At 25.0% G+C, this 12529-nt stretch overlaps 1 protein-coding gene across 2 annotated transcripts; it reads right to left on the reverse strand.

Annotated features, from left to right (window-relative positions):
• Positions 1–7771: 7771 nt before the first annotated feature.
• LOC131636434 (probable receptor-like protein kinase At5g18500) lies at positions 7772–11552 on the reverse strand. Of its 2 annotated transcripts, none has more exons than XM_058907043.1 (8): positions 11370–11552; positions 9639–10308; positions 9450–9554; positions 9211–9333; positions 8923–9093; positions 8680–8809; positions 8350–8562; positions 7772–8262 (listed from the first exon to the last, which is right to left on the reverse strand). In XM_058907043.1, exons 2-8 carry the CDS (start codon positions 10286–10288, stop codon positions 8134–8136), a joined length of 1521 nt encoding a protein of 506 aa, XP_058763026.1. In that variant the 5' UTR covers positions 10289–10308; positions 11370–11552; the 3' UTR covers positions 7772–8133. The 2 variants fall into 2 exon arrangements, with proteins under 2 accessions (XP_058763026.1, XP_058763025.1); XM_058907042.1 differs by having other exon boundaries at positions 10962–11552.
• Between the last annotated feature and the right edge of the window lie 977 nt (positions 11553–12529).

The raw sequence follows: 12529 nt of genomic DNA on the forward strand, positions 1-12529 counted from the left end.
ATTTTGTTTCATTATAATATTTTTTATATTGTTTTATGTTATTATTTTATATTTAATATTCCACTTTTTTCTAATTTAATTTTTACATATTAAATGGAAAATTGTTGTCAAACTATGACGAGTTTTGTTGTTATTTGATAGTGTATGAATGTCTAAATACAAAATTATGTTGTCATCTATATGTGTATTATGGCTCAATAAAATATTTGTATAAAACCGAACCAACCGAACCAAACCAAACCGCATTAGTTTGGTTTGGTTTGGTTCGGATTTTTTTAAAAGTCAACCGAACCAAACCAAACCGCACGATTTTTTCTCTTGCAGTTCGGATGATTTTTTTCGTCAAAACCGCCCAAACCGCACCGCGAACACCCCTAGTACGACATATATTTCACTGATCACTTACTATTAAAAATATAATAATATAGTAATATTTTTTTTACAAGAAAAACAACTAATAATAATGATTATTATTTCTCTTAAAAAAATAATACATTAATATCATTAGAAAACAACCGGCAATTTAGACTCTATTTACTATTTAGCAAGCCATATTTTAAGTTTATAAGCTCGATTGATAATAAAAGATCTGTTTGATAATAATGTTTTCATTATAAACATATAATTTATTTTATTTGTTTATAGTTTATTTTTCAGACGCTATCTTAATATATATAAATGGAAGGTTGTCATGATGGCAACCCTAGCCACATGTCAACCTGATAACAACTCTAAACATAAATCCTAATTTTGATTTTACTAATTTGACCTTACACGCTAATTTTAATTTTACTAATTTAACCCTACATTAAGAATAAATATAATAATAATAATAATAAAACCAATAATAGTGATATAAATAATAAGTAATATATATATATATATATATATATATATATATATATATATATATATATATATATATATATATATATTGTCACAATCTTAAATTTATTTGTTATTAAATTGACACAATTTTAGTAATTAAAATAATTATAATTATAACAACTACAATAATAATTAAAATAATAGTAATCATAACAAAAATAATATTAATAATAATTAAAGTTATATATATATATATATATATATATATATATATATATATATATATATATATATATATATATATATATATATATCCCCCAAAAATATTATTATATTATAAATTCATTTGGTAAATACATTTTTGAATAATATTGTAAAATAATACATTTTTTTAATAATATTGTAAGATAATATTTCCACATTATATCAAAATTTTAGGTGTCACTCTCAAATGCTTCACTCTTAATATAATGGTACTTTTTTTTCACTCCATATATTTATTTAATATATTTATTTTTGTTTATATACATTTTATGTTTATATTTTTATGCTAGCTCACAAGAATAAGTTGTATTAAAATTATTAATTGTTGTAATGATATCGTCATTTATTTTAGTATGTGGTTTTAGAAGGTATATATACTTATGCTAGCTCACAAGAATATATTAAAATATGTTATATATATGTGTATTAGATTAATTTTTTAAATGTCAATTTAAACAAATTTCTAAATTTTTCAATACTTTATATAAAATCAAGCATATAAGTTAAATTTATAACTATTTATTAATATTTTAAAATTCAAAGAAATAAATATATACATATTTTAAATTTTATTCACATAAAATTTTTATTCTCATTCAATTTTATTAGATATGAATATTGTAACTTAATAACTTTTAATAATAAATGTGTAACAACTCTTAATAGCATGTCTGATAATAATTATTATTTTTATTTATTTTTAAATAAATTTATTACATAAACCTTTAAAATACTATTTTTATATTATCATTTATATGTGACTATTCACTAACTTATAACATTGATAAAAAAAATTAATTAAAAAATTGATTAATTATTATTTTATTAATTCGAAATAAATTTATAACTTATTCCTTTAATTGGAAATAAATTTATAACTTAAACCTTTTATTAATTATTATTTATATGTGACCATTCACTAAATTATACATTAATGTAAAATTTTAATTAATAAATTGATTGCTTATTATTTTCATTAATTGTTAATTTTTCATCCATGATTTTTATTGTATATATAAATATGTGATTCTGAGCCATCTTCACTTTCTTAAAAAAAACACTTTAGTCTTTATTTTGTAATATTCTTTTTGTTTCTCTTTGCAATGTCAAGGTTTTGAAGATTTATAAGAGATATCTATTGGAAGGTCGATTCATATGCAAAAAAAATTTTATCACTTTTATGTTTTATATTCCTTATTCATTTTCTTTTGATCTTCGACATCATAATTTTGAATCTCTTTTGAAATGGATTGTGTTAAAGAAAATAGTTTGATGATTCTAATATTAATTATATATGAATGTTGTAGAAAATAGTTTAACGATTCTTATATTATATATAAACAACACTATTGTGAAGCTTCTTCAATAAGGTATGTACGCTTTTTTCTCCTGGTTGCTTTTATATGAATTCTAATGTGTAAATTATAAAATTAATAGTTGTGTACTTCTCTTCAATCAAACAGTTAATCACATATTTGAAGAACTCTGAAGTAGGTGCTGAACATAGAACATGATGAAAAGGTAGCGTTTGGAGTATTTTCATTTAGAAGATCTAATGATCATGTCGTTTATTGGAGATAGTAAATGATTGTTTTTATCTTAATGCTACTAAAAAAAATTCGTTATTATTTTTTCTTTTCAATTTAACATGTGGATTAACAACAAACATTTTTTTTTACATAATTTGGAATAATTTTATTAAGGTTTGTTGCTTAAGTCTTTTTTTGAATAATTTTATAAAGGTTTATTGTTTAAGTTTCTTTTGCCTCATATCCTTCCATGTTTTTGTGTTAAGAACGAGAATACTAATGATATTAGAATTATAAAGGTTTATTTAATTTATTTTTGTTATTAAATAAATTATTTTAATAGATAAAATGATTTATACAATAAAATGTATAATTTCTTACAAATAAAAGTCTACATAATTTATATATGTAAGTAGATATAACAAGAATTTGTGTAATTAATTAACCTTACATATTATATACTAAAAAAGTATAAGTATTTTAGACATTGTAACCTTCAATTCGAAAAAAAGTAAGACGGTGGATCTAAATTATTATTTGTTAATTGAAACATGTAGTTGTTAACTAATATTTTCACAGTGTCTTCTATACAATCATAGAGAGAATAAATTATTTATGTATAAATATCCTACTAAAATCAAGTAATGAATCACAAAATATTATATTTGTTTTTCCCATAAAATCAATAAATATAACATATTTTTACATTTCAATAAACAAAAAAAATATCATTCTTTCGGTTCAATGCCAAACTATCTAACTACAATATAATAAAAGACTAAAGTTTATTCATAATAGAAAATAAAATGCATTATAATATTTGATAAATATATGGTCTAAAAAAGAAATTTGGAATTAATATTTTAAATTGCTTTTGTTAATATACATTATAAATCGGAATTATTTTATAAAATTTTCTAAAACATAGTCTACTCACTATCTCATATATTATGTATGGAAGAACTACTAAAATAACAACTTTAATAAAAAAAAAAGTTATTAATAATAAAAATTATAATATAAATACAAAATATAGGATTTTAGATAAAATATATTAAAATATTATATGATTTCTCTTTAAGGATCAAATTTGATGTATCAAATTTAAAAATAATCCAATTTATAAGTTAAAACAATAAAAATTCTCATACTTCTAAATATTATTCTTAATTTTATTAAATTGTTATGGATACATATAAAATATATTTGTATTGATATTTTATATTGAATTTGTTTTTTAATCATGTTCAATACAATCATTTTAAAAAGTGAGTAAAAATCTATAATATAATATAATATAATATAATATAATATAATATAAACATATTTAATACTATGAAATTATTATGGTAATATAACTTTTTATTAATTAAATTGATTTACACCATATCAACATTTTAATGAGTGCTTGTCATTTTTTCAAAGATAATTCTTTAAATGAATGCCAACAAAATTAAAATATTTTAAAATACTTGTTCATTCGTTAACATCATATTATGTATCATCATCATTATAATGTGTATTAATTATAATTTCAATGACTATTAAAATGATAATGAAAGAAAATAAAAGCAAAAATGGTAAGAAATAAAATTTAAAAAATGATGAGTTTTATGAAATGAACAGTTAAATTGATAGTTAAGTAAAAAATTAAATACTTTTTAGTCGATTAAGAAATAGAAGAGATATTATTCTTTCACATGATATATTGTATTTTAATTTTTACTTGAGAGATGTTTTTTTATGAGGTATATAGAAACATAGATTTTATATTATAATATTTAAATTTAAATATAAAAAATATAACATAAATATATTATAAGTTATAAGAGTATTTGATGTAATTTTTTTTATAATAATGATTTTTTCTTATTTTTATTGAGGAAAGAGAAAACAATTGCTAATATATTTTATGTTAAAAGACGTTAGAATATTAACCTATTTAAATGAAAATTAAAAGTGAGAATTAGACAAAAAGGAGATTATAATTTTTTTATTAATTAAAATAAGAACTATTAAGGTGAGAATTAAATATTTCATTAAAAAATTTATAATTAAAAATTATAAAATTTAATAAAAAGAAATGTTTTTAAAAGTATATATTTTTTATAAGCATAATTTTGGTAGATAAGATTTTATATCATCATTTTATTAAATTTTTTTATATAATAGAACAATACATAAAATTATTAAAATTAATCATCATACTTTAATCCTCAATAAATTTTATTTTGAAAGAGAAAAAAATTAACCCATTGATCTTGTTATAAGAAAAACTTAACTATTATTTATTTTGTCAGCAGAGAATTGTGGAATCAAAAAAGTTACAATATATAAAATTTAGTTTAAATGTGTATAAAAATAGCATTATATGTAAAAAAAAATTGTTTAGTAGCATGCTCAAAAAGTTTAGTAAGAGGTTACATATAGTGGAACTATTATTCTTTAAATAATTTTAGTACATATACCTCTAGAGTAGCAATGACATAATATAATGTCAAATGAAAATATATGTATTTCATTTTTCTAATATTTGCATGAATTTTTCCATACTATTCATAAATAAAAAGAAAATTAAAAACACACATATATATATATATATATATATATATATATATATATATATAATAAAAAATATAAAAAATTAAACACATATATATATATATATATATATATATATATATATATATATATATAATAAAAAATATAAAATTTTAAATCATATACACTAATAAATATAATACATATTCACCGAGCATCAACATATTGAGACTTCCATCCTCTGCTAGATTTGTGTGAATCTAATCTTCAACTTAATTTCAACCCCTTCAAAATCCCAAATACTCAAGAGTTATCATGGAAGAGATACCTACAAACAACAAAACAATAACATATCATAAATTTAATCTTAAACATACAAAATATTGTATATTGATATGTTTTAAATATACAAAATATTGGATATTGATATGTTTTCAAAATATTGTATCTTAGACATTTTGGCAAATCCAAATAATTTAATTGTTAGTAAAATAATCGTGTGTAATGAGATGACGAAATACTGAGAATGAAGGAGGTATTTATAAAGAATAATAAAATATAAATATAAATAAGAATTAATATATATGGGAGTTACAATATATTAATTAATATAAATATGAGAATTAATATAAATAACGTTTACTTTTGATGTTTTTAAACCTTTTTAATGCATTAGAATTAATTGTGTATTTTAAAGTTTAATGAATTAAAATGATTGAAAGACTAACTGTCACATTATGATATTTTTAAAATTTTAAAAAATAATATAAAGAGTATCTAATAAAAACTCAAAAATATGTAAATTAGAAACTGCATTAGAATATGAACCACTAAATTTGAATTTAATTTAATTAAAAATATAAGTATATATTTTTATTGGAATTAGTTGAAAATTTTGAAGTTATATTTCTATTTGTATGAGTATATATTTTTCATTAATTTATTAAAAAATGAATAATATTTTTAGAGTTTGGAATTTTTCAATTACTTAATGTAAAAAAAATTGTCTAACAAAACTTATAATAACAATAATATTAAAATTTCAAAATTTTAAGTTTATATATATTTTTTATTTTTATAAGTATGTATTTTTCTTAATTAATTAAACAGTGGAAAAATATATTAGAAATATAATAATGATTATTATAATATTGAAATTTTAAATCTATATTTTATTTCCATTTCTATATGTATATGTTTTTATATAGTTATTAAGAAATGGAAAACTATTTTTTTTTTTGAGTTTTGAGCTTGTCAATGTTGTAATGTAAAAAAAAAAAAATTGTCTAACATAAACAATAATAATATTAAAGTTTTAAATTTATATTATATTTCTATTTATGTTTCTATGAGCATATATTTTTATATATTTAACAAATAATGAAAAATTATTTTATTTAATCTTGAATTTTTCAATATCTTAAATTTAAAAATAAATTGAAAAATTGTCTAACAACAATACTAATAACATTAAAATTTCAAAATAAAAAAAAAATTTAAAAATTCTATATTCAAAAGTAATAATATAAATACGTTTTATATATATGGGAGTTACAATATAACAATTAATATAAATAATGGTTACTTTTTATGTTTTGGAACCTTTAATGCGATAAATTAATTGTGTATTTTAAAGTTTAATTCATTAAAATTATTGAAAGTATAACGGTTACATTATGATGTTTTTAAAATTTTTAAAACTTTATATAAAGAGTATGTAATAAAAACTCAAATACGTAGTTATAACTTAATGTTATATGTATTTTAAAGTAAATTAGAAATTGCATTAAAATAAAAAAAAATTGAAAAATTGTCTAACAACAATACTAATAACATTAAAATTTCAAAATAAAAATTTTTTTAAAAATTCTATATTCAAAAATAATAATATAAATAAGTTTTATATATATGGGAGTTCCAATATAACAATTGATATAAATAATGGTTACTTTTTATGTTTTGGAACCTTTAATGCGATAAATTAATTGTGTATTTTAAAGTTTAATTCATTAAAATTATTGAAAGTATAACGGTTACATTATGATGTTTTTAAAATTTTTAAAACTTTAGCATTTTAACTTTATGGCTTATCATTTTTCCTTCAATTAATACCCTTATAAGTTTTAATTATTTTAAATTGTATTTAATTATTAATCAAAAAATATCTTTTTATGTCATTTTATATTTATTAACTAGTTAAACCGCTAATTTTACCAAATATTTTAATTAACTTATTAGCTATTAGTCATCAGCTATAAGCTATTAGTCATCAGCTATAAGCTCAACTATAAACTAACTTATAACCCAACCACTAATTTAATAAATTAAGCATTTTTGTTAAGAACTTTTGGTTATTTAATTAGTTTGATCTTAGGAATGTATGTAAAAATATATAAGTAGATTATTCATAAAAAATTATTCCACTTTCTACTATTCAACTTTTGGGATCAACGCTCCACTCCGGAATTAGTATCGGCTTAAACTTTGCCCCAACCCTACTGTTGTGATTGTGACTATCCAACACTTACCCTCCAAAATTTGTAAGAAAAATCCTATAAGAGATAGATTCAGAAACATCCAGAAACTCACAAAATCATTACTCTCCAAAATGGAAAGAAAAAAAAGCCAAACATTCTTTCAAATAAAAATGAAGTACATTTTTTTATGATCTTCCATAGAACAGTTCCTTCAATGATGAAATGAAACAAATGAAAATACAAAAGGAAAGAATAGTAATCAAACTGTACAACACCACCACTAGTGCAACAAAGGAGCACATTCCAACCAAATTCATACACAAAAATCTACACTCTAACATCTACACCTAAGTTATAACAACAGATAAAATAAGTATATATATTATAAACCCTTCAAAAGTTACCGGTTCCGGCTTCGTGTCTCGACGTAAAAGTGGCAGCAAAGGAACTAACAGAATCTCAAAAGAATGCAAAACTTGCAAGTTCAATGGTGGTTAGTTCCTTCTGCCATTTTGTCTAGAATCTGGAGTCTCGCTTTTATCTGTGCTTTTATCTGTATCGGAAGTCTCCCTCTGGCTCTCTGCCTCTATGTTTCCTGCTTGATTCCTTCGCCGTCTTCGATCCTGAAATGTCGCACATATTATTTGACTACATTGGAAACTTCATAAAGCAAAGACTAGATTGGAAACTATAAGAATCAAATGTCAAACCTCTCGAGGTATGGGATATTCCTCCGATTCAAGCATGCGAACAACTTGGCTCATCTTTGGTCTTTTTTCAGAATCTGGATCCACACATCTCAAAGCGGTTAAAAGGGATCGTTTTAGAGCACTCGTCGATGGCCTCGTCTCAATGTTCGGGTCCACCACTTCTTCGGACCGCCTACACCCTACCATCATCTTGAGCCAGTCAACCAAATTTACCTTCAAGAAACAACCAAGAATGTATCAATAGAAAGATGATTACGAATAAATAAATTTGTCATGTGCACCAATGTGTTCCATTTTATGATTAACGGAAAACCAAAAACAGTGACACACCTCGGTTGCTGGTCGGCTATAATCGACCGGGTCACGTCCCGTAATTGCTTCAAGAAGCAATACACCAAAGCTATAAACATCGCTTTTCTCGTTTAACAAACCAGAATTGGCGTATTCTGGAGCTACATATCTGAAAAATCAAAGCATAAGCATGCAAAAAAGAATGAGCAAAGTAAAGGCACGATTAATTTCTATAACGATAAAACTAAAGAACAAGTGATAAATTTGAAACATGAAGCTTACCCGAAAGTACCCATTACTCTGGTTGTAATGTGACTTTTTCCGGCACCGAGTAATTTAGCAAGCCCAAAGTCGGATATTTTAGCGTTAAAGTTATCATCGATTAGAATATTGCTCGACTTAATATCTCGATGTACAACTTTTGGCTCGATCGCCTCGTGCAAGTAAGCGAGCCTACAAGATATAATAATCAATCAAATTAATCATAGCTAAAAAGGAAACCCGGTCCACAAAATAGACTTGGAACAACTAGTAGGTTAGTTGTTTTTCCAAAAGAAGAAACGAGCATACGCTTTGGCTGTTCCGAGAAGAATTTTCACCCGAGCTTCCCAAGTAAGATAGCCATGCTGCCGCATGGCTCCATGAAGCCACTGCTCTAAATTTCCGTTGTTGACATACTCGTAAATCAATAACCTGAAATTAATAGTGAGTTCAATAAGAACAAAATATGCAAATAGATTATCAAATCAAGATATAGAGACGCAAACAGTTAAACGCATACATAGCACAAACATTAAACAATTTGCTACCTGTGAGTGCCTTCGATGCAAAAACCCAAAAGCCGAACCAAGTTCTTATGCCGCACATGACCGATAGCCTCGACTTCAACCCTAAATTCCTTTTCAGCTTGTCCTCTGCATGATGAACATTAACATTTGTTACATAAACTAGCTGCACAGTAACGACTTCAACGAAACTATTAAGGAAAAAAAACTTACAAATTATTGAGGAGCTTCTTGACAGCCACAGGATTCCCGTTGATAAGTTGACCTCGATAAACAATTCCATAACCACCTTCACCGATAATACTGTCTTTCGAAAACCTGTTTGTTGCAAGTTCAAGGTCTCTTAATGTAAACCAGTGACCCCAGCCAAGGTGAGAGAATTCGGGAAGCCCAGAACACGGCGATGGCGCAGATATAGGATGGGACGAAGATCTATAAACCGAAACACTCCTAAAACCACCGCTATCTTCACCGGACTGAGAACCATTCAGATCTTTCTCTAAACAGTTAAACGAGCCAGATTGACTGCTATTATCTCCATTCTTTGTTTGGATCAAAACCTTTCCGGAATCACCTTCACTAAACTTATCATTCAAGCTCATAAAACCACCGTTTCGCGGATGACTATTCGATGAAACTTGATCGACGCTAATTTCTTTAATATCTTCTGAAATAGATAGAATATGACCAAGAGGAAGCATGCTCCCACTGCGTCTTCTGGATTTTTTTCTTAAAGTAAGACATACCGATAGCACAACGAGAATGATTATAATGAACAATCCAACCATAACTCCCATTAATACCCATACTTTCAATCCTAAAACCGTTTTCTTCGACAACCCGGAATTCAGATCCGATGCCATTTCGCTTTTGACAAATAAATCTGCAAAAATTAAAGTCCAAATATTAAAAAGCACTTCGATACATACAACAAAGCAAGTTACAAAATAAAACCTTATGACACCAAACTCTTCAATTGAGCAAATGTTTGCAAGAAAATAGATTGAAACACAAATTTCTAAGTCTACATTACTCTTTTTGTGATTTATCAGAGCATGAGGTTTGAGAAATGGCTTGAACAAAAACTGCATTTTTGTCATAAATTCACATCCCAACTAATCAATGATAAATAAATGATACTCGTGAAAGGAAATGTCGGTCAAACAACCAAAGTCATTGGAAAATCCAAAATCATGAAGCTTAAAAGCTAAGAAATTTGGTTTTCATATAACAATTGAAACAATCCTGCCTATGCATACCCGGTCCCAAGCCCGGATAAAAGAAGAGGATTGTGATAGATAGTCGACAGCCAAAATTAAACTTTGTTGAATCTCTATGACATGGATCAACTAGGAAACATAACAATTGAAACAAATAGGCATAGAAAGACTCAAACTTTGTTCATTTCAACATATCAAAAACAAGCCTAGCAAAGTTTCAAATTCAAGCAACCCAAAGAAAAATCAACCCAAGTTACAAAACAACCAATGCAACAACAAAAACAAAAACCAAACAACAAAAGCTTCAACAAAATACCTTCACACAGATTTCTCCACCTCCTTCAAAACAAACCCCAAAACTAGATCTCAAATGCTCCCAAAACCCTCAATGTTATAAATCCCTCAAACCCACCCAAGTTCATACCCATCTTCAAAAACCTCAAAATCACTAAATTCCACCACCTGGGTTTTCTCAAATGCTGAAAAGGGTACCTAATTCCAATCTCAAAAAACAAAATTTCCTCAACCCAACTAAAAAAGCTACCAAATTTAACCCTTATTGAAGAACACACAAGAAGCACATGAAACTCTGAGGAGAAGGAAACTGTGGTGGGGCTAAGAAGAAGAAGAAGGCATTGAATTTTCAGTGGTAGGTGATGGGCAGTGACATGACTCACATTACATACAGTAAAAGAGAAGCCATCAAAAAAATAAAAATACTAACTTTTTTTTTTTGTTGTTGATGTTTCTTTCTTCAAATCTCTTGTTTCTTTACAACCTTTTCAACATTGCATTACATTACAATTACATAATCTCTTCGTTTTGGTTAGTCTTCAATCTCTTTCTTCCCTCTCTCTCTTGTGTCTACACCTTTTCTTTGTTTACCTTCAACTTGCTACTTGTACTTTCTATTTTTAATCATTTTGGTATTTATTAATGTTTCTTAGCATGCCGAAATTTTCAAATTTTATATTTTTATGAGATATTTTTCATCACTTTTTATTTGTATATTATTAACCATGTTCTTTTATGAGGTAATATTTAAATAATAGAGACGCTTCATCAAAGTTTAAAAAATATTATTTAAATTAAAAAAATATTCATTTTATATTAGTAAAATAATTTGAAGAAATAAAAATTTTGAAAGAAAATTATTCTTGCATTTTTTAATCATTTTGGTATTTATTAATGTCTCCTTATATAATAGTTCTAACCTATTTCATTCTTTTTCATTTTTTTCCTTAAATTTCAAAGTGCATCGATCACGTCTCGATTTTGATAGTGATTTTCAAGTTATAGTCTCATATTTTAAGAATTCCTAATGTAAATGCAACAATTTTTCTTTCATTTTGAGTTTCAACTTCATCAATCAAATCTTTTTCATAAACCTAAATGAACGTTGCACTCATCAAAGTACATCAATGATAACTTTATCATCAGGAGCCAATAAATTCGTAATAGGATGCTTTGTGAATTGTGTATATCATTTTTCCTTTGTGATTGTCTCCTTATATAATAGTTCTAACTTATTTCATACTTAAGGTCCGTTGAGGACCCTTTAAGGTGATTGTCTTGATTAGTGCAATCTCTTAATGGTAACTAGCCATCAGACTTTATTGTCAAATTCTAAGCCATAATTGTCTCAATTAGCCATAAATGTGTTATCCCTCGTATCCTAAAGCAAATAATCCCTTTGTATTAGTCTTTGGCCGATATGAACTACATGGCCCATCAGCTGCCTTAGCTCAGTCTCATTCTCTTGAATGGGTTACAATTCGGGTGGGCTCTATTAGATCCGGGCTATAACTCACTCGACTCTCATTGACACCGTCTAATAGATCGATCATGTACACAACCCCTTAAGCATGAGCCAAGTAGGGGCAA

The sequence above is a fragment of the Vicia villosa genome, unplaced genomic scaffold (assembly GCF_029867415.1).
Source record: "Vicia villosa cultivar HV-30 ecotype Madison, WI unplaced genomic scaffold, Vvil1.0 ctg.001733F_1_1, whole genome shotgun sequence".
NCBI lineage: Eukaryota > Viridiplantae > Streptophyta > Magnoliopsida > Fabales > Fabaceae > Vicia > Vicia villosa.

What these genes read in the sequence shown, in the direction of transcription:
- LOC131636434 (XM_058907043.1), bottom strand. Translation starts at nt 10,288, where the DNA reads ATGGCATCGGATCTGAATTCCGGGTTGTCGAAGAAAACGGTTTTAGGA. An exon ending in AGAGTAATGGGTACTTTCGG is followed by an intron (nt 8,810 to 8,922) that starts GTAAGCTTCATG and finishes TTGATTTTTCAG; the next exon opens with ATATGTAGCTCCAGAATACG. An exon ending in ATAGCCGACCAGCAACCGAG is followed by an intron (nt 8,563 to 8,679) that starts GTGTGTCACTGT and finishes TGTTTCTTGAAG; the next exon opens with GTAAATTTGGTTGACTGGCT.